Genomic DNA, 25317 nt, shown 5'->3' with positions numbered 1-25317 from the left:
TATTGTAAATATTTTTTATTTTTTTAATATGCGTTGTATTTATTACACTTGTGTCTGTATTTTTTGAAATATTTAAAAATTTATTTTTTAATGTAAATATATAATTTTTATTTATTTATATTTTACATATTTAATTTTTTAATTTTTTTTCAATTTTAAATTTTTTTAGATCGGCAATATATATATGTAAATCATAATAAATTATTTGGCCAATACTTAAAAATAAAAAAATTATTTTCAAAAAAAATAAAATTTTGAAAAAAGTTTAGTTAAGAATTTTAAAAAGAATTCTTGATTTAGTTATGAATTTTAAATTTTTTTAATTCAAATCATAATTTGAAATTTGTGATTTATTTGGATTACACCTTTATTTTTATATATGTTTTTATAATAAATAAAAAAATAATTTATAAATCATACTCAAAAATAATTTTTATTTTTTTTATTTTTTTGTTGCAAATGCATTTGTGTAATGTGTCCTACTACCATCAATAATGTTACGTATCACTAAATTTTCACAATTAATACCACCATTAATAATGTGACAAATAAAAAAAAACAAAAGTAAAAACAAAAATTAAGACACAAAACACATGTGACAACGAATAGAACCCGCTATCACATCCTTAATACAACCACTAATTAGTGGTCTGCACCATTTTTCCTACTACCATTTGCTTCCCTTGCCTTTCTCTCCCCCACCCACAGCACACCCAAAAGAAAAACAAAAAACAACCCACGTCCACCACCACCAGTCTCTCTCTCACTCTCTCTCTCTCTCTCCGCACTTGCACATTCATATCCATCCGAACCTTTCGCCATCAATCTATCTTTCTACCCAACCCAACCCAACTCAACTTTCCTTTGTTCCCTTCCCGACACTACTGCCTCTCGCCGCCGGCCACCTCCATCACTTTATACCAAAAAAGAAAAGAAGAAGAAGTAGAATAAGAAGAAGATATCCACTAATTTTCTTTTCTGGCCAAGTACTAGTCTTTCTCTTCAAATAGTTTCTTCATCTAAAGTGTTGTCTTTCAATCTTGTCCTGCTGGAATTAGGAGAGATTTTTAGTTACTCAGATCAGAAGTTGTTAAGATTGGATATGTGGGTTGCTCTCAATTGGAATCACGGATGCGTTGGTGTACTTTTTCTGGACTTCTGGGGAAGAACTGAGGCTGATTAGTTGAATGAAGCTAAACCAAATCAAACCAAACCCAAACCAAACCTTTCTCAGTTTTGTTTTGGTGTTCTGTTTTGGTAATTTGAGCTCTGATCTGTAGAGTCCAGTTTAGATTAGCTGTTGTGGATTTGTATTTCTTTTGGGCTTGATCAATCAATGGAGAAGAGAGTTGGAGGCGAAGCTAATCTTTTGTATGGTCTGGGTTCTGCGGATTTGAGGGCGGTTGGGAAAAGGAGTCTGGAGTGGGATCCTAATGATTGGAGATGGGATGGTGATCTTTTCATTGCTAGCCCATTAAATTCCAATCATTCTTCTAATTACCAGAGCAGGCAACTGTTCCCACTTGTTTCTGGAATTCCCGCGGTTGGGGTTTCCTCCAACAGTTCATCATCATGCTCTGATGAGGTGGTGAATCCTGTGACTGTTCAAGCAAAAGGGGATTTGGAGAAGCGGAGGAGGGTGATTGTAGTCGAAGATGAGAATTTGGATGATGAGGCCAGGAACCTTACTTTAAAGATTGGTGGTGGCCATGCCTATCCTATGACTGAAACTGAAAGGGAGGCTGGGAATTGGGATGGGACAAGTGGGAATGGGAACAAGTCCAAGTTACCTGGTGCCCCAATTACAAATCGTGCTGTTTGTCAGGTAGAGGACTGTGGGATTGACCTGAGCAATGCCAAGGATTATCATAGACGACATAAGGTTTGCGAAATGCATTCCAAGGCCAGCAGGGCACTTGTTGGGAGTGTTCTGCAGCGGTTCTGCCAACAGTGCAGTAGGTCAGTGTTAATTTCTCAGTTGTTTTTAGTTGTTGGTATGATGGTATGTGTTTCGAATTTCGGCAACGATTGGTAAATGGCCCGAAAATGTTAAAACGACGTCGTTTTGTAGTTTTGGTACAAAACGACGTCGTTTTGGGTACAAAACGTCGTTTTAACATTTTTGGGCCATTTGAGTCACGGAATTTGTGGCCACCAAACATTTTCCTTCGAATTTTTCCATCATCATCATCATCATCATCATCATCATCATCTCATACTACTTCTTGTATTACAATTTACTGCGCAACGCAACACCGTGGGAATATCATCAATCAGACCCCTACCCACATCCACTGTATTCCTCTATTTTTCATTCATTGAGATATGAAAGTTTCAAATTTGCCAGCAGAATTCTTATGGCCTTCCCAAAATTTTCCAATTTTTATGGTTTCTTGCCTTTTAGATTATCAATGTCAGAGCATTGATGGTTGATTGTTTTGTTTGCAAAAATTATGTAGTTAGTTGCCGTTTTCTTGCATTATCTGCAGGTTTCATGTACTGAAAGAATTTGATGACGGGAAGCGAAGCTGTCGGAGACGTTTAGCAGGCCATAATAGGAGGAGGAGGAAGACACAACCTGATGCTGTTGTTAATAGCAGTTCGTTCAACGATGACCAGGCTAGCAGTTATCTATTGATAAATCTACTAAGGATACTTTCCAACATGCATTGTAAGAAACTCGCCTTTTTTTTTCATCGTAATGACAATCATGGATTCTGTATGAGAATTCTTCTGCTAGATTATTCTCTTTAATGTCTTTTTGTATCCCAGGTAACTCTTGGAATTAATGATCAAGGAACTTGTCTTCTTCATTCTTTAGGTAATGGAATTGATAGAGAAATTCATAGAACTAGGTGGGATAGAAGAATTGATAAAGGGAGTAGAGATGATGTTAGAGATCATACTGAGAAACAGAAGAATTCTGTACACAACTCTTATTTGAATGAAGTGAAAAAAATGCAATCTTTGTTGTCTAATAGAACAAACACTAACATCTTAATTGAGTCTGTCAGGATCAAATCTGTTTATCAAAGTGCTTCAGCAAGCCCCCCTTTCGGAAGCTCAAACGTGAGAGAACACTTGCAGACATGCAGGCGTTTTGAGAGAGCACAAAACTCTAACTTGAGTAAGTGCCAACCTGAAGTGGTGGTTTAGCCAAAGGGAAAACGTGCAACCAAAAATGCTTGGGAGCATTAAAAAGGGAACACTAATGAGCTGGCTCCTCCATGATGTGATGGGTGTCTCTGTTGTTTTTTTTTCTACATTTCCAGCTCATTAGAGCTATTAGTGCTCTGTTTTTTAGAGCTCCCAATCAGCTCTGACGTGCAACGATTGGATTCAGCACGCTATTAGAATAGCTCTCATTTTATGGTGTAATGTCTTGTTAATTTGTCTTATGAATTGTGGATAATATGGTTCCTTAGTTCTCCTCTGTTCACAGTTGTAATGCTCTTTAGTCCTAGTGCTTACTGTGTTAGTGCTCCTGCGTTATATGTTTCTCCATATAATGCTTTCCTGGTTCAGTTAGTTTATAAGATATATGAAAGAATCAGGGAACATTTTCCAACATTGTGATGGCAAATAGGTCCATTCATCAAAGAAATGCGTGGTGAGATAGAATATGCTGTGAGATTGTTGTGCATGAAATGGGTGTCCATGCAGTTCGATTAAACTGAAAATCTGTCTTTGCAACTGTTTAGTTGTTGAAGTGCTATATATTGACATGTTTTCATGGCTAGATAAAAGCCTAACGAACTCATCGCAAAAAAAAAAAAAAAAAGGTTGATAGCTGTCTTGGTTGCCAGAAAGGGTTATTTTATTTTCTTATAAAAAAATCTCTTACGCTGTGTTTGGTTGAGACATTTGGGAAGGGATTGAGAAAGGGGAAGGAAAAAGGTAGGTAAACTGTGAATAAAATGTACATTTTACATAGTTTCACACTTCTTTTCCCTTTCCCTTTCCATTTCCAAATCTCTTAACCAAACACAGTATTAATGCTTCCAATATGCTTATCATGAAAGGTTGAGATTCTTTCTTCTTGTTATTGATTCGCTATGAAGCACGGACACCTCTCCAGGGCTTGCGTATCAGTGTCGAACACGTTGTGGACACGTGTCCGACAGTCTCCCAAAGGTGTCCTTTTTTTTTTGAATTTTTTTGCAGCCGGACACGTTTTGGACACGCTCGGATGTTTCGGACACTGCGGGGTACAAAACCTAATTTCTGAAACTTCCAAATGGGCCCAAACTGTAAAAAACAAAAACAGAAAATGAAGAGAGAAGAGAATTGAAGAAGGAGAAGAGAAGAACATAGAAGAGAGGACAGAGAGAGAAGCGAAAGAGGGTGAAGAAGAACCTGAACTGGTGAAGAACCAGTCGAAGAACAGATCGAGCTATGTGTCTTTCGCAGTTCGCAGTTCATCTCTCTACCTATGTGTCTTTCGGCTCTCTCTCTCTCTCTCTCACTCTCTCGCTATTTCGCAGCTCCTCACTCTCTCTCTCTGTTTTCGTCTCTCTTTCCCTCTGTTTTCTATGTTTCTGATCTGTGTTCATATATGTTAGAATAGGGAATAATATTTAATATTAGTTGTATTTTATTCTTATTTTACTTTCTTGATTGATGTAATGAGCTGACCCATAAATTATGTCTTATGGTACTGCTGTAATTACTTATTATTATCAATATAAAAGGCGATGAGGTCTAAATCAATCCCTATCTCTTTCTCTTCTCTAAACCTACATGGTATCAGAGCCATGCCCTAGCTCCCTAGCCCAGCCGTCACTACTGTTCGTATTTGCCTCCCCAACACCTGGAACAACCTTGTAACTCACCTAGACCAGTCGACAACCTCTGTACATCACCCCACCAGAGCTGACAGCCCCCCTACACCACTCCACCAGCACCGACAGTCCCACTACACCACAACACCAGCACTGACAGCCTTTTTTCACCTCCTCACCAGCGTCGCTAGGTTTTTTTTTCTTCCCTTTCCCTCGACAGGCTTCTCCAGGCCCTGTCAAGGGTCTTCCTTTCGACACCCAGCCTCCTTGCTGGTTAGGTGCCATTCGGCTGCCTCTTTAAGGGTTGTCGGTGTTGCTGGGCATGGCGTAAGGGTTGTTCAGCATTGTCTCTTGGCCCTGTTCTCCTTACTTATGTATTACGTGTGGTTAAAAAAAAGAAAAGAAGAAAAAAAAAAAAAGAATAAAATTATGTTTTTTTAATTATTTCATATTCTTTGTGGTCATTGTGCTTGTATCCCTCTATCATCTTCCGGGTTTGTGATTAGTGTTTGTTTTTTGTTGTGGGTTGGGTAGTAGTGTCTCCATGGCAGATTCCACCAATGTGTCCACTACTTCTCAGACACCTAGGAGTGAGAGTTGCATTATACCTACTACTATGACTGATACTCCCAACCCTAGCCTTAAAATAACTACCTCTTTATTCAATGGTCAGAACTATCTAGCGTGGTTGCAGAGTTTGACTATTTTTCTGAAGAGCAGAGGGAAGATGGGGTATATCGATGGCAGGATACAGGCTCCCAGCACTGTGGACCCAAGTTATGATCAGTGGGAGGTCACCAACTCCCTCATCATGGGTTGGTTGATCCACTCTATGGTCCCTGAGATTGGAGAAGGCTACTTATCTATGGACACTGCCCAGGATATTTGGGAGGCTGTAACTACTACTAACTCCTAAAAGGGGAACTTCTCTCCGGGTTTTGAGTGTCGTCGCTCCATTGAAAGGTCGGTACAAGGTGAGATGACTATCCTTCAGTATTTTACCTTCCTTAGCAATGGGTGGAAGTGACTTGATCACCTTCAAGATTACAAGCCTATCTGTCCCACTGATTCTGTTGGTTACTAGAACTTTGTGGCACAAGAGTGGGTCTTCAAGTTTTTGGAAGGCCTAAATGTGGAGTATGATCCGGTTCGGAGCAGGGTACTTGGCATGGATGTGCTTCCTTCTCTCCAGGAAGCCTTTGCTTTTGTGCAGAATGAAGAGAGTCGCCGCTCTGCGATGCTTCCTTCTGCGACTACTGATCGCTCGGCCTTGGTTTCTGCACCTCCTCGCGATGGCGACCGTGTGACTCCTGGTTCTCGTCCTTCCTTTGAGAAGGATAATCTTTACTGTGATTATTGTCGTAGACCTCGCCACATACGAGAGACTTGTTGGAAGCTGCATGGCAACCCCTCTGGTGGCCGAGGAGACCGTCCTGGTATTCGAGGAGGTTGGTCTGGTCAGTCTAGAGGCCGAGGGGCCAATGCACGGGCACATCTTTCAAACACTGTTGAGCCATTATCTTCATCTCCGGTTGTCTCTCCTGCTGTTGATGTTTTAGGGCTATTTGCCTCGGATTTTGAGATTGCTCTTCGCCACTTGCTAGACCATTGAGCCTCCACTTCTGCTACAGGTGCATCCTCTTCTTCTTTTGCCAATTCAGGTAACTTGGCTTCCTCTCCATATGCATTGCTCTCTCATATGACTGTCCCATGGATTATTGATTCTGGTGCTTCCGACCATATGTCTAGCTCTTCTAATTTATTTTCATAGTATAACCCCTTCTCAGGTCAGGAAAAAGTGCGTATTGCAGATGGTACCATTTCGTCTGTGTCAGGGAAAGGTTTAATTCATGCCGCCTCTTCCCTTCCTTTGTCTTCTGTTCTCCATGTTTTCAATTTCAGTGTTAATCTTTTATCTTTGAGTTGTATTACTCGTGATTTAAATTGTAGCGTGACATTTTTTTCCGATCATTGTCTTTTTCAGGACCTTATTACGAGGAAGAGGATTGGCAGTGGTAGAGAGGAACATGGGCTCTACATTCTGGATCAGCCCGACAAGCTGGCTCATTCATCTATTCAGTTACCATCCACTAAGGAAGACATTTGGCTATGGCACCGTCGTTTAGGACATCCCTCTTTTTTATTACTTAAGCATTTATTTCTCTCTGTTTTTAAGCAAAATAATGTGTCCGATTTTCAAGGTGAGTCTTGTCAACTTGGCAAACAACACAGAGCCTCTTTTGCTCCTTCTATTAATAAAAGTTAAGTTCCGTTTTCTTTGATTCATTCTGATGTATGGGGTCCTTCTTGTTTTGTGTCTTTAACCGGTCACAAATGGTTTGTTACCTTTATAGATGATTGTTCCAGGGCCACTTGGGTCTATTTGATGAAAGATAAAAGTGAGGTTTTTTCTGTGTTTCAAAACTTCCATAAAATGGTTTGTACTCAGTTTGGAGCGGTTGTCAAAATTCTACGTTCTGATAATGGGGGGGAATATATTGACTCTAGTCTTGCCACGTACTTTTCCACTCATGGCATTATTCACCAGACTTCATGCAGTAATACCCCTCAACAAAACGGTGTTGTAGAACGCAAAAATTGCCATCTCCTTGATGTCGCCCGTTGTCTATCTTTTGAGATGAGGGTTCCTCGATCCTATTGGGGGGAAGTGGTTCTCACTGCCGCTTAGTTGATTTATTGTCTTCCTACCCAGGTTCTTCACAAACAAACACCTCTCCAAGTTTTGTTCGGGTCTATCTCTTCTGGGTTCTCTTTTTCTCCTAAGACCTTTGGCTGTGTTTGTTTTGTCCATAATCATTCACTCACGCGTGGTAAATTAGATCCTCGGTCTCTTAAGTGTGTTTTCTTGGGTTGTTTTGCCACCAAAAAGGGTTATAAGTGTTATCATCCTCCCACTCGCAAATAGTTTGTCTCAATGGATGTCACTTTCTTTGAGTCTCAGCCTTATTTTCCGACCTCTTTGGTATCATAGTCCTCCCTTCAGGGGGAGCCTTGGTGTGAAGAGATTCCTGTTCCACTTCCGCCAGGGGTTGCACTAATAGAGGGTGATGAGCTAGCAGGTGTTGGGGAAACGGATGCAGGCAAAGTTTATATCAGGGACAAGGACAGACAACAAGTCACCTGGATGCAAGACCCTACTTTCCCGTCTCTACTGCCAACTTCTTCTCCGGATGAGTGTCCAGAGTCAACCCCCTCTCCTGAGAGTATAGGTAATTCTGATTCTAGTGCTTCTATTCCTGATTTTTCAGATCTTGATGTTCCCATTGCTAATAGGAAAGGGGTTAGGTCATGTACTTAGTATCCTATTACTAATCATGGCTCTTATGCTAATCTGTCCTTGTCATATAAAGCCTTTCCGTCTAAAGTGTCTTCTGTGAGTCTACCTACCACTCTCTCTATTCCTGAATGGAAGCATGCCATGATGGAAGAGATGAGAGCTCTCAGCAAAAGTGGCACTTGGGAGGTAGTAGAGTTACCTAGAGGCAAACATCCAGTTGGGTGTAAGTGGGTGTACACGGTAAAACACAAAGCAGATGGTTCTATAGAACGGTACAAAGAAAGATTGGTTGCTAAGGGCTTCACTCAGACTTATGGGGTAGATTACTAGGAGACGTTTGCACCAGTTACTAAGACGAACTCTGTGAGAATCTTACTCTCTCTTGCTGCAAATTTGAATTGGCCATTTCATCAGTTTGATGTCAAGAATGCCTTCCTTCATGGAGACCTAGCAGAAGAGGTCTATATGGATATTTCCCCTGGTTTTACGGATGCTAAGTCCAAAGGAAAAGTATGCAGGCTCCGAAAGTTACTTTACGGACTAAAGCAGTCTCCTAGGGCTTGGTTTGAAAGGTTTGCTCAAGCTATGCTGAAATATGGGTTCAAGCAGAGTCAAGCTGATCACACTTTGTTTGTGAAACACTCTTTACAGGGTAAGATTACAGCTCTTATTGTTTATGTTGATGATATTGTTTTGACAAAGGATGACGTTGAGGAGATCCCTCGGTTGAAGGAATACTTAGCCAAGGAATTTAAAATAAAAAATTTGGGTAGTTTAAAGTATTTCTTGGGTATTAAAGTAGCTAGGAGCAAGGATGGCATCTTCATATGTCAGAGAAAGTATGTACTTGACTTGCTAAAAGAAACTGGACTGCTTGGAGGTAGACCATGCCATACACCTCTAGAACCAGGCTAGAAACTAAGCGAGGATCAAGAGGGAGAACCAGTGGACAAGGGCAGATACCAGCGACTAGTGGGCAAACTCATATACTTATCCCATTCACGACCAGACATTGCCATTGCTGTGAGCATGGTTAGCCAGTTTATGCATGCTTCTAGAACTTCCCACTTAGAGGCAGTTATAAGAATCCTGAGATACCTAAAGTCTTCTCCTAGGAAGGGTCTCTATTTCTCAAAACATGACCATCATAGTGTGGAGGCATTTACTGATGCAGATTGGGTTGGATTAGTCACTGACAGACGATCAACTTCCGGATACTGTACATTTGTTGGTGGCAACCTAGTCACATGGCAGAATAAGAAACAGAATGTGGTTGCTAGATCTAGTACTGAGGCAGAATTCAGGTCTATGGCTCATGGTGTGTGTGAGTTGCTATGGATTACATTATTGTTAGGTGATTTGGGGATCCATCGGACCAACTCCATGAGACTATACTGTGACAACAAGGCAGCAATCAACATACCTCATAATCCAGTTCAACATGATAGAACTAAGCATGTGGAGATTGATAGGCACTTCATCAAGGAAAAACTCACTAATGGTACCATATGTATTCCATTTGTAAAGACTATGGACCAACTAGCGAATGTTCTCACCAAGGGACTTGGGAGCAAACCATTTCATGGCATTCTCAACAAGCTGGGCATGAGAGATATTTTTGCACCAGCTTGAGGGAGAGTGTTAGAATACGGAATAATATTTAATATTAGTTGTATTTTATTCTTATTTTACTTTCTTGATTGATGTAATGGGCCGACCCATACATTATGCCTTATGGCACTGCTGTAATTACTTATTATTATCAATATAAAAAGGGATGAGGTCTAACTCAATCCCTATCACTTTCTCTTCTCTAAACCTACAATATATATATATATATATTTATGATTTGTGTTTATATATATATATTTTATTCTCTTTTTGAGAGATTAAAAATTCTTTTTATTTTTTATTTTTTTATTTCTTTTTCTTCTCTCTTATGAGAGATTAAAACTTCTTTTTTTTAAAAAAAAATCTTTATTTATTTATTTATATCTTAACCCCTCTTTTTTTCCCTTTTTTTTCTATTTTTTCTATTTTTTGGGATATTCTTGTTTGTTTAATCTTGAACATATATATAAAACTAATTACTTTTATTTGTTAGAAAAAATTAATTTATTGAATGTGTTTATTAATTTTATTTTTTTGTTCAATGTGTTCATTAATTATATTGTTATTGTAATTTTGTAGGAATTTTTTATTCTTAAATATGGCATTTGATGTTGAAGTAGTGAAATGTATATTTTAAAATTTTTTTTAAGTGTTATATAAATAAATAAAATTATATGTATTAAATGTGTTCCCAACGTGTCGTGTCCCCTATTTTTTAAAAATTTGCTTGTCCGCGTGTCCGTGTCCGTGCTTCATAGTTGATTCATGTATAACTAGTACTCCATACTCTAGGAGCTAGCGATATGCTCATGTATAACTCAACTCAACAAGACTTTGTCTCAATTACTTGAGGTCAACTAGATAGATGGTTCTTTTAAAATCCATGTCCATTGCCTCAACCGAAGTCCTCGTTGTCCATCCTCTATTTCTGTTAGGACATTCAACTTGGTTATTGAAGAGTTCCAAAATTAAATTCAAGTTATTGTAAAAAGGCACATGTCAGTATTTCTTTGATTTTGGATAGGTCTTTGGTGTATCCCTAGAGAATTGGGTAGTTTTTTGTACTCATCACACTCCCTTTCACATTGTGGCACGCGTCGATCTGCTGGTCATCTTTTGAATCATCTTAGTTACTTCCTTTTAGTTATGACGATGAAATAATCAAACTATTACCAGAACATTCAAGTAGAGCGTATGTTGTTAATTTGATCATGTTTATTTATTGTTTTGAGGATCAAGATCTGATTATGTTAAAATTGATGTATTATTGATTGTTGTATTGATATCTATTACAATGATTCATGATTCCTATATATAGAAGAGGGTGAGTGTGTAGTAGGTGAGGAGTAGGTGAGGAGTAGGTCGAGAGTAAGTGAAGTAGGTGAGTGTGTAGTAGGTGGTAGTGGTAGGTGTGTAGTAGGTGAATTTTAACAGCCCCCCGCAAACTCAAGGGGGATAGGAACTAACCAACTTGAGTTTGGAGAGAGTAACAAAACAAGAAAATACATAAAAATAAAAGAGGATAGGAGACACTGTATGGTCGTGTCAGACCATTGGTGAAGACACTGGATGGTGGTGTCATAACGTTGTAGAGGACACTGTATGGTGGTGTCATAACGTTGTAGAGGACACTGTATGGGGGTGTCATAACGTTGTAGAGGACATTGTATGGTGGTGTCATAACGGTGTAGAGGACAGTTTATGGGGTCATGTCGGACCCATGAAGGTGCTAACCGGAATCAATGTCGGGACAGTTTACAGAGTCTTGTCGGACCCCTTAAAAAGTCGCACCCTCAAAAGGTGTGCCCAATCTATCAAAAAAGGCGTGCCATCAAAAGGCGTGCCCAATCCATAAAAAGGCGTGCCATCAAAAGGCATGCCATCAAAAGACGGGCCATCAAAAGGCGCGCCCATGTTGTCGTCGAGCGCCGAGCAGCGCATGATGCGCGTGTCTGCCTCTTCGTCAGGGTCTTTATAAACTGAGGCGGAGGCTGTGCTTGAGGCAGAAGCGAAGACAAAAAAACCTGGGAAAAAACTTCTGAAAAACTCTTCATTTTCTGAGAGAGATATTCGTTTTCTGAGAGATTGCCTCTAAGAGCTGCAAATCTTGAAACACTTTGTAACCAACCCTTCCGAACAGTATCAGTCTGAAAGTGCTATTTCGCTGAAACACTCAGCAACCCAAAAAACATGGCCTCTTCTTCTTCCCGTTCAGCTACCCAGAATATGGCCTCTTCATCCCGTGGTCTACTCACTCTCTTTCCCGACCTCAACGAGTCAATAAGAGAGATAACTGGTGCGGTGGCCCGTGAACCTCAACAAAACACCTCTGGTTTTGCTCCGTTGAACTTTCCGATGCGGTCGGTGGAGCAAAAAATGGCGGTGCAAACTGATATTGAGGCCAATCAGTATACTTTGAAGTCATGTGTGGAAACCATGACTGCGGTAACAAACTTGTCGCACCGGCTTCAGAGTAGGACAAATGAGGTGCAGCAGTTAAACGCCCAACTGGCTCTGCTCCAACGCATGTATAAGGATGCGCGAGCAGAGATAAGTGTGCTAAAGGCAGAAAACAAGGAGCTGAAGCGGAAGGCCACCGTGATGTTCCGATTTGGAGGTCCACCATATGCTGCAGTGGAGGAGCATGGAGGAGTGAACGTGCTCGGTGGATTAGGAAACACGGAGGCAGAACCGTCAAGAGACACCCAAGAGAAAAGCAAGAAGAAGAGACCCGCAGCAGAGTAGAGAAGAAAAATCCCACTGTGGGTGTGGGTGTGGTTGTTTTGTTTTTGTTTGTTTGTTTGTTTGTTTGTTTTTTTTTTTTTTTTTTTGGTGTAAAATGGTGATCGGGGTTTAGCCCCTGATATGAATAAAACAAATGTGTTGTGCAAACCCGGATGGTAGGAAGGATATGCAGAAAAAATCAAGGGGTGAGAATGTGTGATTTTGGTTTTTTTTTTTTTTTTTTTTTGAAAAAGGAAGATAAAATAAAATAAATAAAAGGTAGAGTAGGATCAGACGGTGTGGTGTGAAAGTGGAGAGTGTTTGGGTAATATAGTATAATAAAAAGAGATATATAAATATATATATATAATAAAGAAAGTTGGAGAGAGTGGGAAGCATAATAATGAGTCATGGGTCTGAGATCAAGAAGAAGCAGAGCTGTATAATAATAAAAATAAAGGTGAGGTAGTGGATGATTAAAAAAAGGATGGTGGGTTTGAAAGTGGAAATAGGAGAGCCAGGTTCGTCTTGGATAACAATGTACTTAGTGCCGCCAAGGTAAAGTCCAGTGGGAGCAAGAAAGCCAGGTTCGTCGAGATCTTTCATGATGCCAGTGATCTCTTCAGGCTTAAACTTGGGGAAAGAAGCGCTCTGAGCCCAGACGCTGCCGTCGTGGCCGAGGATGGCGGCGGAGGTGAGGTGGTTGCCCTCGATGTCGCACATCAGGTGATCATCCACGTATGGCTGCCACGACATTTTCCAAATCTCTCCTCTCTCTCTCGATGTTCGGCGATGACAGATTCGATAGATCTAGAGTTGGATCTGGATGTGTATCGTTGGTGCCGTGCATCATCATGTTGGAGCGATGGTGGCGACTGAGGATGTGCAGATCAACAGAGGAGTAGACGGTTCCACCAAATAAATAAAGAAAGAAAGAAAAGAAGAAAAGAGGAGTAGACAGTTCCACCAAATCCATGATTTCTTTATTTTCTCCAGCTATTGGTATTTCACTTTTGGAGAAGAGAATGTAGACGTTCCGCACAACCGTTTCAAGGCTAGAGCTGAATCAGAAGGTCGTCTCTTGTACCTCAAATTGGGATACAGCCATGAAGTTGAACTGACTGTGCCTCCAGCTGTCCTTGTGTTTTGCTTCAAACCTAATATAGTTTGCTGCACCGGGATTGACAAGCAAAGGGTGCATCAGTTCGCTGCTGCTGTTCGTAGTTGTAAGCCTCCTGAAGTTTACAAAGGGAAGGGTGTAATGTACATTGATGAAGTTATCAAAAAAAGAAGCAGGGAAAAAAGAGGATTGAGTAGAGACGGATAGTCAGAGAAAGAGAGTAGAATTCAGTAGAGGTCCGGCGGGCGGCCAAGGCGAGGCTGCCGCCCGCCGGTGAAGCGGAATTACTAGGTTCTCAACCTTGCTCTGATACCATGTTAAAATTGATGTATTATTGATTGTTGTATTGATATCTATTACAATGATTCATGATTCCTATATATAGAAGAGGGTGAGTGTGTAGTAGGTGAGGAGTAGGTGGAGAGTAAGTGAAGGAGGTGAGTGTGTAGTAGGTGGTAGTGGTAGGTGTGTAGTAGGTGAATTTTAAAAGATTACAGTTGAATAACTTACACATCTTATGGGCTCTTTTTCTTACCTTCATATATATATATATATATATATATTTCATCCATATATCCATAGTGTACTAGTGGTATTTCGTGGAGAGAATGTAAAACACTTATGGCAGGGAGAATCTTGTTTCTTGTTGAAAACCAGTATTGTCCTAAGTTTGGCTTATCTCTTTGGAGCCACGATAATTTTTATTTATGCTTTGACATTTTCTTTGGGAAATGATATTGTGAGAGGCAAGATGATAAGAAAAGGACAGTGAAGATCATACATACCCTTTTTATTTTTTCTTTTAAAACGCATCAAGTAGATAATGATATAACTATCAGAAGGTCGAAAGCTCTTGAAGCAGTATTTGTTTGGGTAGAGGGTTGCTAAAAAAGGGTTAAACTGACTCTCATCGAACTGGAGGAACATCTCTGATAATACTTTTCATCCCGACCCCCCTGCCTCACTTGTTGGTGGGTTCATTTTAATTTTTATGTTTGTCTGACATTAGAGGCTGTTTGAGTGGAGAATTATGTTCAGGAATTAGGAATTCCCATTCTAGTAGTTGAAAGGACCAAAGCAGCTTATGTTATTTGTTTCTCATTCAAGCTTTTTTCTGCATTGGCTAATTGTTTGTTTAGCACATGGTGCAACCTAAATGTGTTAATCATAGCTCATTGGGTTTCGGGGCTTGTGGACTCCTATGCCAGATCTACTGCCCAAGATTGCTTGATCAATCAGAGGATGCGTTAGAATCTTGTGGCGCATTTGCTACCTTGTCTATAAGGTTGAATGCCAGATTCAGGTTGTGTTAATATTGGTTGTCAACAATGTGCACATTATTTTGTTTTTGTCTTTTATTAGATGATTCAGTTGCCTCTTGTAAATTATAGGCATTTTGTCCCAGGCTGACTTATCACTACAATATTTTAGATTGTGAATAAGAATTTCATATCGCATGCAGTGCTTTGGTTGAATTATTACAATGATATTGGAGTCCGTGGCTCTTGAATTCCAATCCATGTGGTTATGGTAGTCCACCACGTACTTCTCTTGATTTTTCTCTCTTATGGCCAAGTCCTGAGAGAAAAAAGAGGAAAGAAAAAATTGATTATGTGACCATGTTCTTGGCTTATTTTATTCTTGTTATTAGGCTTTATATGCTTGATATTATTAGTCATGTCAAGAGATTCTTGTTTTTATGAATTGCAGCCAATAAATCAAACCAACCAAGTGATCAGGATCTGTTATCTCATATTTTAAGAAGCTTAGCGAGCCATGGTGGTCTCCATGGGGATAAAAACATATCTGGCCTCCTGCAGGAATCTCAGAATTTGTTGAATAGTGGAAATTCAGAAATGGTTTCGGCGTTGCTTTCTAATAGTTCTCAAGGTGCTCCAAGACCCATTCAACAAAATCTCCCAGTAACCACATCTGAGGTGCTGCAAAGAGGGTTCTGTGTCAAGGATGCAAGGGGTCAAGATGTACAAACTGCACACTTTGAAAACCCGACTACTCTGTTCTCAATTAAAGATAGTCCTCCAGCTTATTCAGAAGCCAGAGACAGTTCTGCAGGGCGAAGTAGGTTGAATAATTTTGATTTAAATGATGTATATGTTGATTCAGATGAGTGCACAGAAGATTTGGAGAGGTCACCAGTGGCGTTGGATTTGAGGACTGCTTCTCTTGAATGCCCTTCATGGGTACAACAAGACTCTCATCAGTCAAGTCCGCCTCAGACAAGTGGAAATTCAGATTCAGCATCTGCTCAGTCACCTTCTAGTTTCAGTGGAGAATCTCAGGTACATTAAAACATGTTTATTTTAGATATGGTGTCAAGGTTTACTTTTATTGTAGGTTGCTTTTGTTCATGGCTTTCCTAACCTAAATTCTATGCATGGAGCCAGAAAACAGTTGGCTACATTCCTCAATACTTTGGTTGTTGTGAAATAGTTTGAGAAATTATCTAGTCTGCTCAATTACTAAGAGGAAAACAGTTTTTAAATGATTGGGCATGTAGTATATGCATATGTGGCGTGGGCCCCTCAGGTGCACAGGCATGTGTGTCCAAAAGAACAATTTTAATTTAAGTTTTAAGTTTGAAATTTTCATAGACAATTTTCATAGTATCTGGCCATCCCCAGTTTAATTACCAGAGACACGGGTTAATACTGGGGAAATGAGGCATTGTTGTAGGTCATGTTACTCATGTCACAGGTTGAGAGCATAGAAAATTAACAGTTTATTGACAATATTTTTCTTTGTTTGAAAATAGGATGAAAATGTTAAAATGACAGCCATATTGAATTTTTTGGCCATTAATTATGCTTATTCATTATCAAATGATGGTGTAGTTTATTTCATGTTAGCAATAAATCTCTTCCAGTTACTAGAAGAGACCCTAGAGTAGACTAATGTTGAGGACTACGAATCACTTGTTTTCATGATCATGTTTGTGAACACAAAAATAAGATCCCTGTAGAGTACAACAGGTTGTTAAACTTTTAAGGTAAATATTAAAATAGAATGAATAATGTATAAAAAAAAATGTCTTTTCAATTCACCACCCATCCTCCATACTAAAGTGCAGGCAATGCAATTGGAATAAATTGTGTGATCTGGATTCACTGCCTATTTGCCTTGTTGAGTTTCTCTTTTATTTCTACAAAGTAGGAACCATGCTAATTTCATTCTTTAATTGGTGGATTAAGAATATTCTCGTTGAGCCATATGTTTTTATTCTTAACCTTTTGACACTTTTAAGTATTAAATATCCGTGCACATTTTTTTCCCCCTTTTTCCTAAATGGTTATTATGGTTTTGTTTTTCTGTTTTTACAGAGCCGCACAGATCGAATTGTCCTCAAATTATTTGGGAAAGAACCAAGTGATTTTCCTTATGCCCTACGGGCACAGGTACTTTTCAAGCTTTAATTTTTTAATGCTCCTTTTATTTTGAAATTCTTCCTTTTCTTTTTAGGGTGGAGGATAGGTGAGCCTTCTTGGTGTTTCCTTGCACAAAAAAGAATAATTATGTGAAATGTTCTGGATTGCTAGATTCTCAACTGGTTATCTCACAGTCCTACCGACATCGAGAGCTACATTAGGCCAGGTTGTATTGTCTTAACAATTTATCTTTGCCTGCCCGATTCAGCATGGGAAGAGGTATTGTTCTTCTACATATGTGCGGAATAGTGGTTATTTGGTTAGGCAGGGTTTCTAATTTTCCATGTCTTGATTGCTTCATACAGCTTTGCTGTGATCTGACCTCCAGTTTGAGTAGGCTTCTTGATGCCTCCAATGATGACACTTTCTGGACAACTGGATGGGTTTACATTAGGGTGCAGCATCAAGTAGCTTTTATGTACAATGGTCCGTCATATTTTTTATATATTTGCACACTCATGTTTAATTAAATTATTTAATCTTCCAAAAGTTTCTTAGGACATCGTAATGCCCCTCTTCTTCATGGAAGATTGATAATTTTGTGTTGTGTTCTTGTGCTGCAGGTCAGGTTGTTGCAGAGACTTCCTTACCTTTAAAGAATGATAATTGTAGTGCTATTCTAAGTGTCAAACCTATTGCAGTATCTATATCAGAGAGAGCCCAATTTCTGGTTAAAGGTTTTAACTTAAAACAACCCTCCACTAGGTACTCATCATTCTTCTTTGTGCCACTTACTCTTGCCTTAGTTTTTACCGTCATTCATTTTAAGTGACATAAGGTTGCTTGTGTTTTATCTGGAATTTGGGTTGTAATCTTTGGTAAACTAGTATGCCTTTATTGAGTTCTGCCATCGTTATTTGACTTTATTTTTGCAGATTACTCTGTGCACTTGAGGGGAATTATCTAGTTGAAGAAGCTACTGATGAGTTGGTAGAGGATGTTGATATTCTCAACTTTTCTTGCTCTATCCCTGCGGTGACTGGAAGAGGATTTATTGAGGTCTGGTCTCCCCCACTTTTCTTATTTTCCCTGTTCTCCATAGTAGCATCACATTTTATGTATTTTTTACATCACGCTTGTTCTTTTACTATATTTACACAGCTTGCTTACCAGAATAAATAAATAAAAAATAATAAAATAAATGCAGCATCATATTTATGGCTATCAATGCTTTGTCCACTGAGCTTCCCATCAGCAACCACCCTTGGGGAACCTTCTAGTTGTGCATCTGCTCTTGAAGCAGGCATCTTCCCTTGGGTGGATTTTACTTCTGGGGTAAGGTTCAGTTCATGGTTCTGCAGGCTTTGCTTCACAAGGCACGCCTATGCCAATATTGGTGTTGAGTCAGCCTGTGATTGGCTCGTGTCTGGACTGATATTTGTGTGCATGTGTCAACTACTGTGTCATTTTCTGAACTTATCTGAACTTCAATATTCCCTTTCTGTTATCTGAATATGCTTACTTGGAATCATCCAGGTTGAAGATCATGGTCTTAGCAGCAGCTTTTTTCCGTTTATAGTTGCAGAGAAGGATGTTTGCTCTGAGATTTGTACACTTGAGAATGCAATTGATTTGACTGAGACTGATGATATCCAGGGAGAAAATGCAAAAATGGAAGCAAGAACTCAAGCCATGGATTTTGTACATGAAATGGGTTGGCTCCTCCACAGAAGTCGCTTGAAGTCCCGATTGGGTCACTTTGATCCCAATTCAGAACTCTTTCCTTTAGGACGATTCAAGTGGCTCATGGAATTTTCCATGGATCATGGTTGGTGTGCAGTAGTCAAGAAACTCTTGGACATTCTTCTCGATGGAACTGCGGGTACAGGTGTGCGAGAGCACCCCTTCCTGAAGCCTACACTATCTGAGATGGGTCTTATTCACAGAGCTGTACGGAGAAATTCTAGGCCTCTGGTTGAGTGCCTGTTGAGATATGTCCCTGAGAAAGTTTCAGATGAATTAAGATCTGAACTCAGTCATCTGGTTGGAGGTGATGAGAACTTATTCAGGCCTGATGTGGTAGGCCCTTCAGGTTTGACTCCCCTCCATGTTGCAGCCGGTATAGATGGTTCTGAGGATGTTCTGGATGCTTTAACTGATGATCCTGGAAAGGTAGTTCTTTCCCTTTTCATATTCAGCTCACCTACTTCTTTAGTGTGTACCCCTTTGAATTTCTCTTCTTGTTGATCATCAAATGGGACCCACTGTTGTGTGGTGTTAAAGGGGCATTGCACAAACCTGCCATGAAAAAATTGGTGAGATACAGATCACTCAATTCAATAAAAGCTGGGTCACCTGGGAGAATCTGTTGCCCCCATTTACTATATAACGTAATATTGAACAAAAAGCTTCAGCTCATGAAAGAGAGATCAACTGGTTCCTAACTAACTAGGAAACTGATGTGCCTCTCTTGCTTAGTGTTTCTTCATGAAAAACTCTGTTATACTGCATAAGTTCAGCATTATACTTTTGAAGTTGCTGACTATATTGTGATTTAGGTGGGAGTTGAAGCATGGAAGAATGCTCGTGACAGCACGGGTTTCACACCTGAAGATTATGCTCGATTGCGGGGACACTACTCTTACATCCACCTGGTCCAGAAAAAAATTAATCGAAGAGCAGTAACTGGGCATGTGGTGGTTGATATTCCTGGTTATCTGTCAGACTGCAACATCATCAACCAGAAGCAAAATGAGCAGCAAGTTGCCAGTTTTGAGATTGGAAGTAGTGAAATAAGGCGATGCATCAAACAGTCGTGCAGACTCTGTGATCTGAAGAAGCTGTCTTATGGCAACAATGCCAACAGTAGTTCTCTTCGGTACAGGCCTGCAATGCTGTCGATGGTGGCTATTGCTGCTGTCTGTGTTTGTGTGGCTCTTCTCTTTAAGAGCTGTCCTGAAGTTCTGTTTGTGTTCCGTCCCTTCAGGTGGGAATTGTTGGACTACGGATCTAGCTGAGTCAATTAACTACTGCTCTACTAATTTAATCAGTGTGTTTGATCTGCTCAGTTGAGCTCTATCCTATTGTAGAATTTAGTGCTTTGGGGGAGGTTTCGTATTTATTCAGTATAACTATATTGACCTGTTATTTATGTTGTTCCTAGAAAGCAATAATGTTTATGCTTCTTGTGGTGTTTTGAGGCATGAATGGATCTCCCATTTGAGACAACATAGTTGAAAAAACTGGAACAAAAAATTTTGAAAATTGGGAAAAATAATAATAATATTTTGTTTGGTGTTTATTTTTGCTTTAAAAAAAAAAAAAAAAACAATTGTTAAGATTTACTAGTTCTACAAAAAAAGAAAAAAAAGTAATCTTTTGTTTTGTAAACTCAATGAAGTATTATTTTGAAATAAAAGGTCGACGATGGAGTAACGTTTCATCATTTTTGTCTCCAAGTGAAGCAACACAAAATAAAAGGAAGAGTCATGTTATTATGTATGATTTTTTTTCTTTTTTCTTATTTTTTTTGGGGGTATAATACTCAATGTGATATCACCTTTCATCAGTTTTGTCTGTAGCTGAAGCAACACGAAACAAGGGAATGCTATTTTATTGAGAGAGAAATTACGTATTCCTGGCTACTTAGGGGTTGTTTGGGGTGTCTTAAATAAGTGTATTTTTTGACGTGATAGAGAGGTGATGTGATTTAAATAGGATAGTGACTTTTTAGATTTTTTTGAGGATGCCAAATTTGGCCTTAATAAGAACATGGTCTTCAATGATTCGGTTGAATGAAACCCCTCGTTATTTTTGACTCCCATCCCAATCATCTCCAACGGTAATAGGCATTTTACCTATCTAAACATTACTATAAAGTATACATTTTATTTTGCCTATCAACTGTTTCATGTTTCTGCTCCAACCATGCTCTTTATTTTAGCTATTCGTCCAAATGCTATTAATTTTATAAAATGCCACATCAGCAACAAAGATGGAGGGAAATAATCCTAATGATTAAATACATTTTGCCTAGTCTTAAAGGCTAGCTACATGTAGCTAGTGAATGTGAGTTGAGCTAAAATGCCTAATCACATGCCTAGTGCATTGGAGTTAAAAAAAGTGAGTCATACTAGGCATTTTACCTAACAAGCATTATATGCCTAGTGCTTTGGAGATGCTCGCGTGAGTTTCAGACTAAAGAATCGATAAGAAATGTCTCATTTTTGAGAAATTTTATTTTCACACTTAATTATTTTCATTCATATAATCTCCCCGTACACACACTTTATAATTTAATTAGTAATTAATTTTTTCAATCTATACACTAAATGTATTAATTATACTCTTCATTCGTACCATTGTACACACTGTAAGAATTTTTCCTAAATATGGCTTAATGTGGCTTATGCATGATTATATTAGATTCATCTCATAAGATACATGTACATCAATTGGATGGTGACTAATCATTGATGAATGCACCTATATATACATAATGTATAGAAGATTAATGGAGATAATGTTAATGCATTGAATGTGATAGATTCATTATGAATGAATCTTAAAGATGCATTATGTATCTATTATGAATGTAGAAGATACATTAATTTATCTAATGAATTCATTAAAATAGAAGATGCATTATGTATTATGAATGTAAAAGATACATTAATCTATTTAATGAAGTTCATTGAATGAATGGATTCTTTGATGGGAAGAATACTAGTATAAATAGTGTAAGGTCCCAAACCACACTCTCTATCACAAAGTTGTCACCACAAGAAGGCTCCTATTGCCTAGAGAGAGAGAAAGAAGTGGTTTGAAGATCTTAGACAAGTAAAGAATTTAAAGATCAAGATTTTCCATTCAAAATTTCTTTTCTTACAAGAGGATTTCATACTATAATGGATTAAGGTATGTATTCACTTATTTTGTATAGTAGAAATTCATATAGTTTTCATGTATAGAATTGAATCGTAATGGTTTTTAGTTTATGTTCCACAAAGTTTTCTATCAATTGGTATCAGAGCATGGTTCTCAATTCTGATGCATGAAACGTATAAATATGAATTTCATTTTATGATGATGTTTTGTGTAACAATTGCAAAACCTTGATTTACACTTGTCCAATTTTATTTTTATTTTTGGCCAATCTTTTATTCTATTGATATTAAAATAAAAATTAAAAATTATTGAACAAGTGGTAATTAAGATAATGTCTTATGCACTTATAATGTTTTGTTATACACCTTATGAGTTGAAATATTGTTGATCAGCCCAATGGAGGTTCAACACTATATATGTTTGAACAACCGAGATGATTAGTATAATAAATATAGCAATAAGTTTTTTTGCCCAACGGTGATAAACTTGTTATGGTCTTAATGATTATTTTATTTTATTTTATTTTATGTTGTTTATTTTTATTAGTCATCTCATTTACTTTTATGAATTGTTAAAATAAATTTTTATTCGGCCCAATGGAAGGAGAACTTGATTTCGTATCTAACTAATTATGTTTTATAGTTAGATATATTTAACTTGTGGTGTTATTTTTATGATATGTGAAAAGTTGTTTTCTTGATTATATTATGTAATGCATATTATGTGTTTGTAGCATTGAATCCTACTATAGTTAATAGTTACTTGTCTGGTATTGAAACTTTGAGTGGAACTAATTTTAAGAAATTGAAGGAACAAATTGGAATTGTTTTGGAAATTATGGATTTAGACTATGCATTAAGAGAGCCAGCTCCTACAAAGCCTAATGATACAAGTTCTAAGGAACACATGACTTTATATGAAAAATGGAAACGCTCTAATCGTTTAAGTCTAATGATTATGAAATGCTCAATTACGCCTGCAATTCAAGGAGCAATCCCTGTTTCTGAAAGTGCATTGAGCTATATGAAATCTATTGAAGAACAATTCATTGGAACTTCCATATCCCTTACTAGTACTTTCATGATTAAAATGATGACAATGAAATATGATGGTTTGAGTGGTGTTCGTGAACATATCTTAAAGATGAATGACATGGCCTCTTAATTAAAGGGAATGGACATGGAAATTTTTGAACGTTTTCTTGTTCATTTCATTATGACTTCTCTTCCTGCGCAATTTGGTCATTTTATGATCAATTATAATACGTAGAAAGATAAGTGGAAGATAAGTGAGTTAATTGCCATGTGTGTTCAAGAAGAAGAGAGGCTTAAAGCTGAAAAGCCTGATAAGGCTCACCTTACTACCTTGGGTCCAACCAAAAGGACTTTCAAGGAAGGCAAAAGTAAGAAGAAGAACAAGAATGCAAATGATGAAACTCATAAGGCTAATGAAGAAAATAAGATTCGATGCCATATTTGTCGAAAGAAAGGTCACATAAGAAAAGACTGTCCAGGTTTTAAAAGTTGGTTGGACAAGAAAGGTAACACTCAATACTTTGTGTCTTATGAATCCTTTTTGGTAGATGTTCCACCAAATTCTTGGTGGATTGACATTGGTGCATGTATTCACATAATAACTTCCATGCAGGGATACCTTACAAGTCAGAAACTAAATAAAGGAGAACGAACCATTACAGTTGGGAATGGAATAGATGTGGACGCTGAGGCTATTGGCACCCTCCATCTAATTTTAGACTCTGGTTTCATTTTAGATTTAGTAAACACAGTTTATGTTCTTGTTTTTACTAGAAACCTAATTTCTGTTTCACAACTTGATTCCTGTGATTATGAATTTAAGTTTGAAAATAATAGTCTCTTTATTCCACAATTCTCATATGATTGGTTCTGGTACTTTATATGACAATCTTTATTAATTGAATTTAGATTCCACTTATGCACAATCTCTTTTATCCTTTAATGTAAACGACTTGGTAAATAAAAAGAGAAAGCGAGTGAATGAAAATTCATCCATGTTGTGGCATAAGCTCTTGGGCCACATATCAAGAGAAAAGATGGAACGTCTTATTAAAGACGGAATTTTAAGTTCACTTGATTTTTCTGATTTTAGTACTTGTGTGAATTGCATTAAAGGAAAATACACAAAGACAAAGAAAAAGGGTGCTACTAGGACTACTGAATTATTAGACACAATTCATACTGATATATGTAGTCCCTTTACTGTTCCAACTATTTCTGGACATAAATATTTTATTACTTTTATTGATGACTTTTCTAGGTATACTTATGTGTACTTTATTCGTGAAAAATCAGAAGCACTGGATATGTTCAAACTCTATAAAGCTGAAGTTGAAAATCAACTTGACAGACGGATTAAAAGTGTAAGATATGATAGAGGTGGTGAATATTATGGTAGATTCACTGAGTCGGGTCAAAATCCAAGTGCTTTTGCTTTATTTTTGGTTGAGAATGGTATTGTTACTAACTACACAATGCCTGGTACACTTGAGCAAAATGGTGTAGCTGAGCGATGAAACTGTACTCTTTTGGACATGATGAGAAGCATGATGAGTAACTTTTCTTTGCCAGATTACTTGTGGGGTGAAGCTTTAAAAACTGCTGTGCATGTTCTTAATAGGGTCCCTAGTAAGGATGTGCCTGTAACTCCTTATGAGTTGTGGGTTGATAGGAAACCTAATTTGAATTATTTACATGTATGGGGTTGTCCTGCTGAAGCAAAAATTTTCAACCCACAAATAAAGAAATTAGACCCTAGAATTATAAGCTGTTATTTCATTGGATATCCTGAGAGATCAAAGGGTTTTAGATTCTATTATCCCACTCATAGCACAAGAATTGTTGAAACTAGAAATGCTGTATGAATCTCAAAAATATTTCTTTGGAGGAAAATCGTGCTTTTACGCCTTCCGCGATTATCCAAGAAAATGTTGTGCCTGAACCTATTGGTACATAAGAGATTTCTCACATTGAAAAAGAAGTTGTCCCAGTTGCAGAACAACCTTTACGCAAATCACAAAGAGAAAAGAAACCAGCCGTATCAGATGACTATGAGGTTTACCTACATTAGTGTGATATAGGCTTGAAGAACGATCCTGTTTCTTATGCCCAAGTCATGAAAAATGGAAATTCAACTCAATGGTTAAATGCCATGAAAGATGAGTTAAAATCCATGAAAGATAACAATGTTTGGGATCTTATAGAATTGCCTAAGGGAGCCAAAACTGTTGGATGCAAATGGGTTTTTAAAACCAAGTGTGATCCTAAAGGCAATGTCGAAAGATAAAAGGCCAGATTAGTTACTAATGGATATACTCAAAAAGAAGGGATAGACTATAAGGAAACTTATTCTCCTGTTTCTAATAAAGATTCCTTAAGAATAGTCATGGCCTTAGTAGCTCATTATGATTTAGAGTTACATCAAATGGACGTTAAAATAGTTTTTTAAATGGTGACTTGCATGAAGTGGTCTACATGG

General features: G+C 38.1%; 2 protein-coding genes across 2 annotated transcripts; both read left to right on the top strand.

The window, feature by feature from the left end:
• The first annotated feature begins 666 nt into the window (after positions 1-666).
• On the top strand, positions 667-20100 carry LOC114258672 (squamosa promoter-binding-like protein 1). The gene is made up of 10 exons (XM_028198657.2): positions 667-1959; positions 2490-2671; positions 15245-15834; positions 16873-16947; positions 17089-17196; positions 17283-17403; positions 17541-17682; positions 17853-17976; positions 18454-19089; positions 19476-20100. The coding sequence occupies exons 1-10, from the start codon at positions 1337-1339 to the stop codon at positions 19932-19934; spliced, it is 3060 nt and encodes a 1019-aa protein (XP_028054458.2). The 5' UTR covers positions 667-1336; the 3' UTR covers positions 19935-20100.
• A 2137-nt stretch (positions 20101-22237) lies between these two features.
• Positions 22238-22968, top strand: LOC145818262 (uncharacterized). The gene is made up of 2 exons (XM_082912902.1): positions 22238-22244; positions 22538-22968. The coding sequence occupies exons 1-2, from the start codon at positions 22238-22240 to the stop codon at positions 22966-22968; spliced, it is 438 nt and encodes a 145-aa protein (XP_082769028.1).
• Positions 22969-25317: the final 2349 nt, after the last annotated feature.

This window comes from Camellia sinensis, unplaced genomic scaffold (assembly GCF_055761805.1).
Source record: "Camellia sinensis isolate YWXY unplaced genomic scaffold, ASM5576180v1 Unanchor6, whole genome shotgun sequence".
NCBI lineage: Eukaryota > Viridiplantae > Streptophyta > Magnoliopsida > Ericales > Theaceae > Camellia > Camellia sinensis.
Note: the sequence above shows the minus strand (reverse complement) of the source record. Positions and strands in the feature narration are given on the sequence as shown.

What these genes read in the sequence shown, in the direction of transcription:
- LOC114258672 (XM_028198657.2), top strand. Translation starts at nt 1,337, where the DNA reads ATGGAGAAGAGAGTTGGAGGCGAAGCTAATCTTTTGTATGGTCTGGGT. An exon ending in GATACTTTCCAACATGCATT is followed by an intron (nt 2,672 to 15,244) that starts GTAAGAAACTCG and finishes TATGAATTGCAG; the next exon opens with CCAATAAATCAAACCAACCA. An exon ending in CTGGAAGAGGATTTATTGAG is followed by an intron (nt 17,977 to 18,453) that starts GTCTGGTCTCCC and finishes GGAATCATCCAG; the next exon opens with GTTGAAGATCATGGTCTTAG.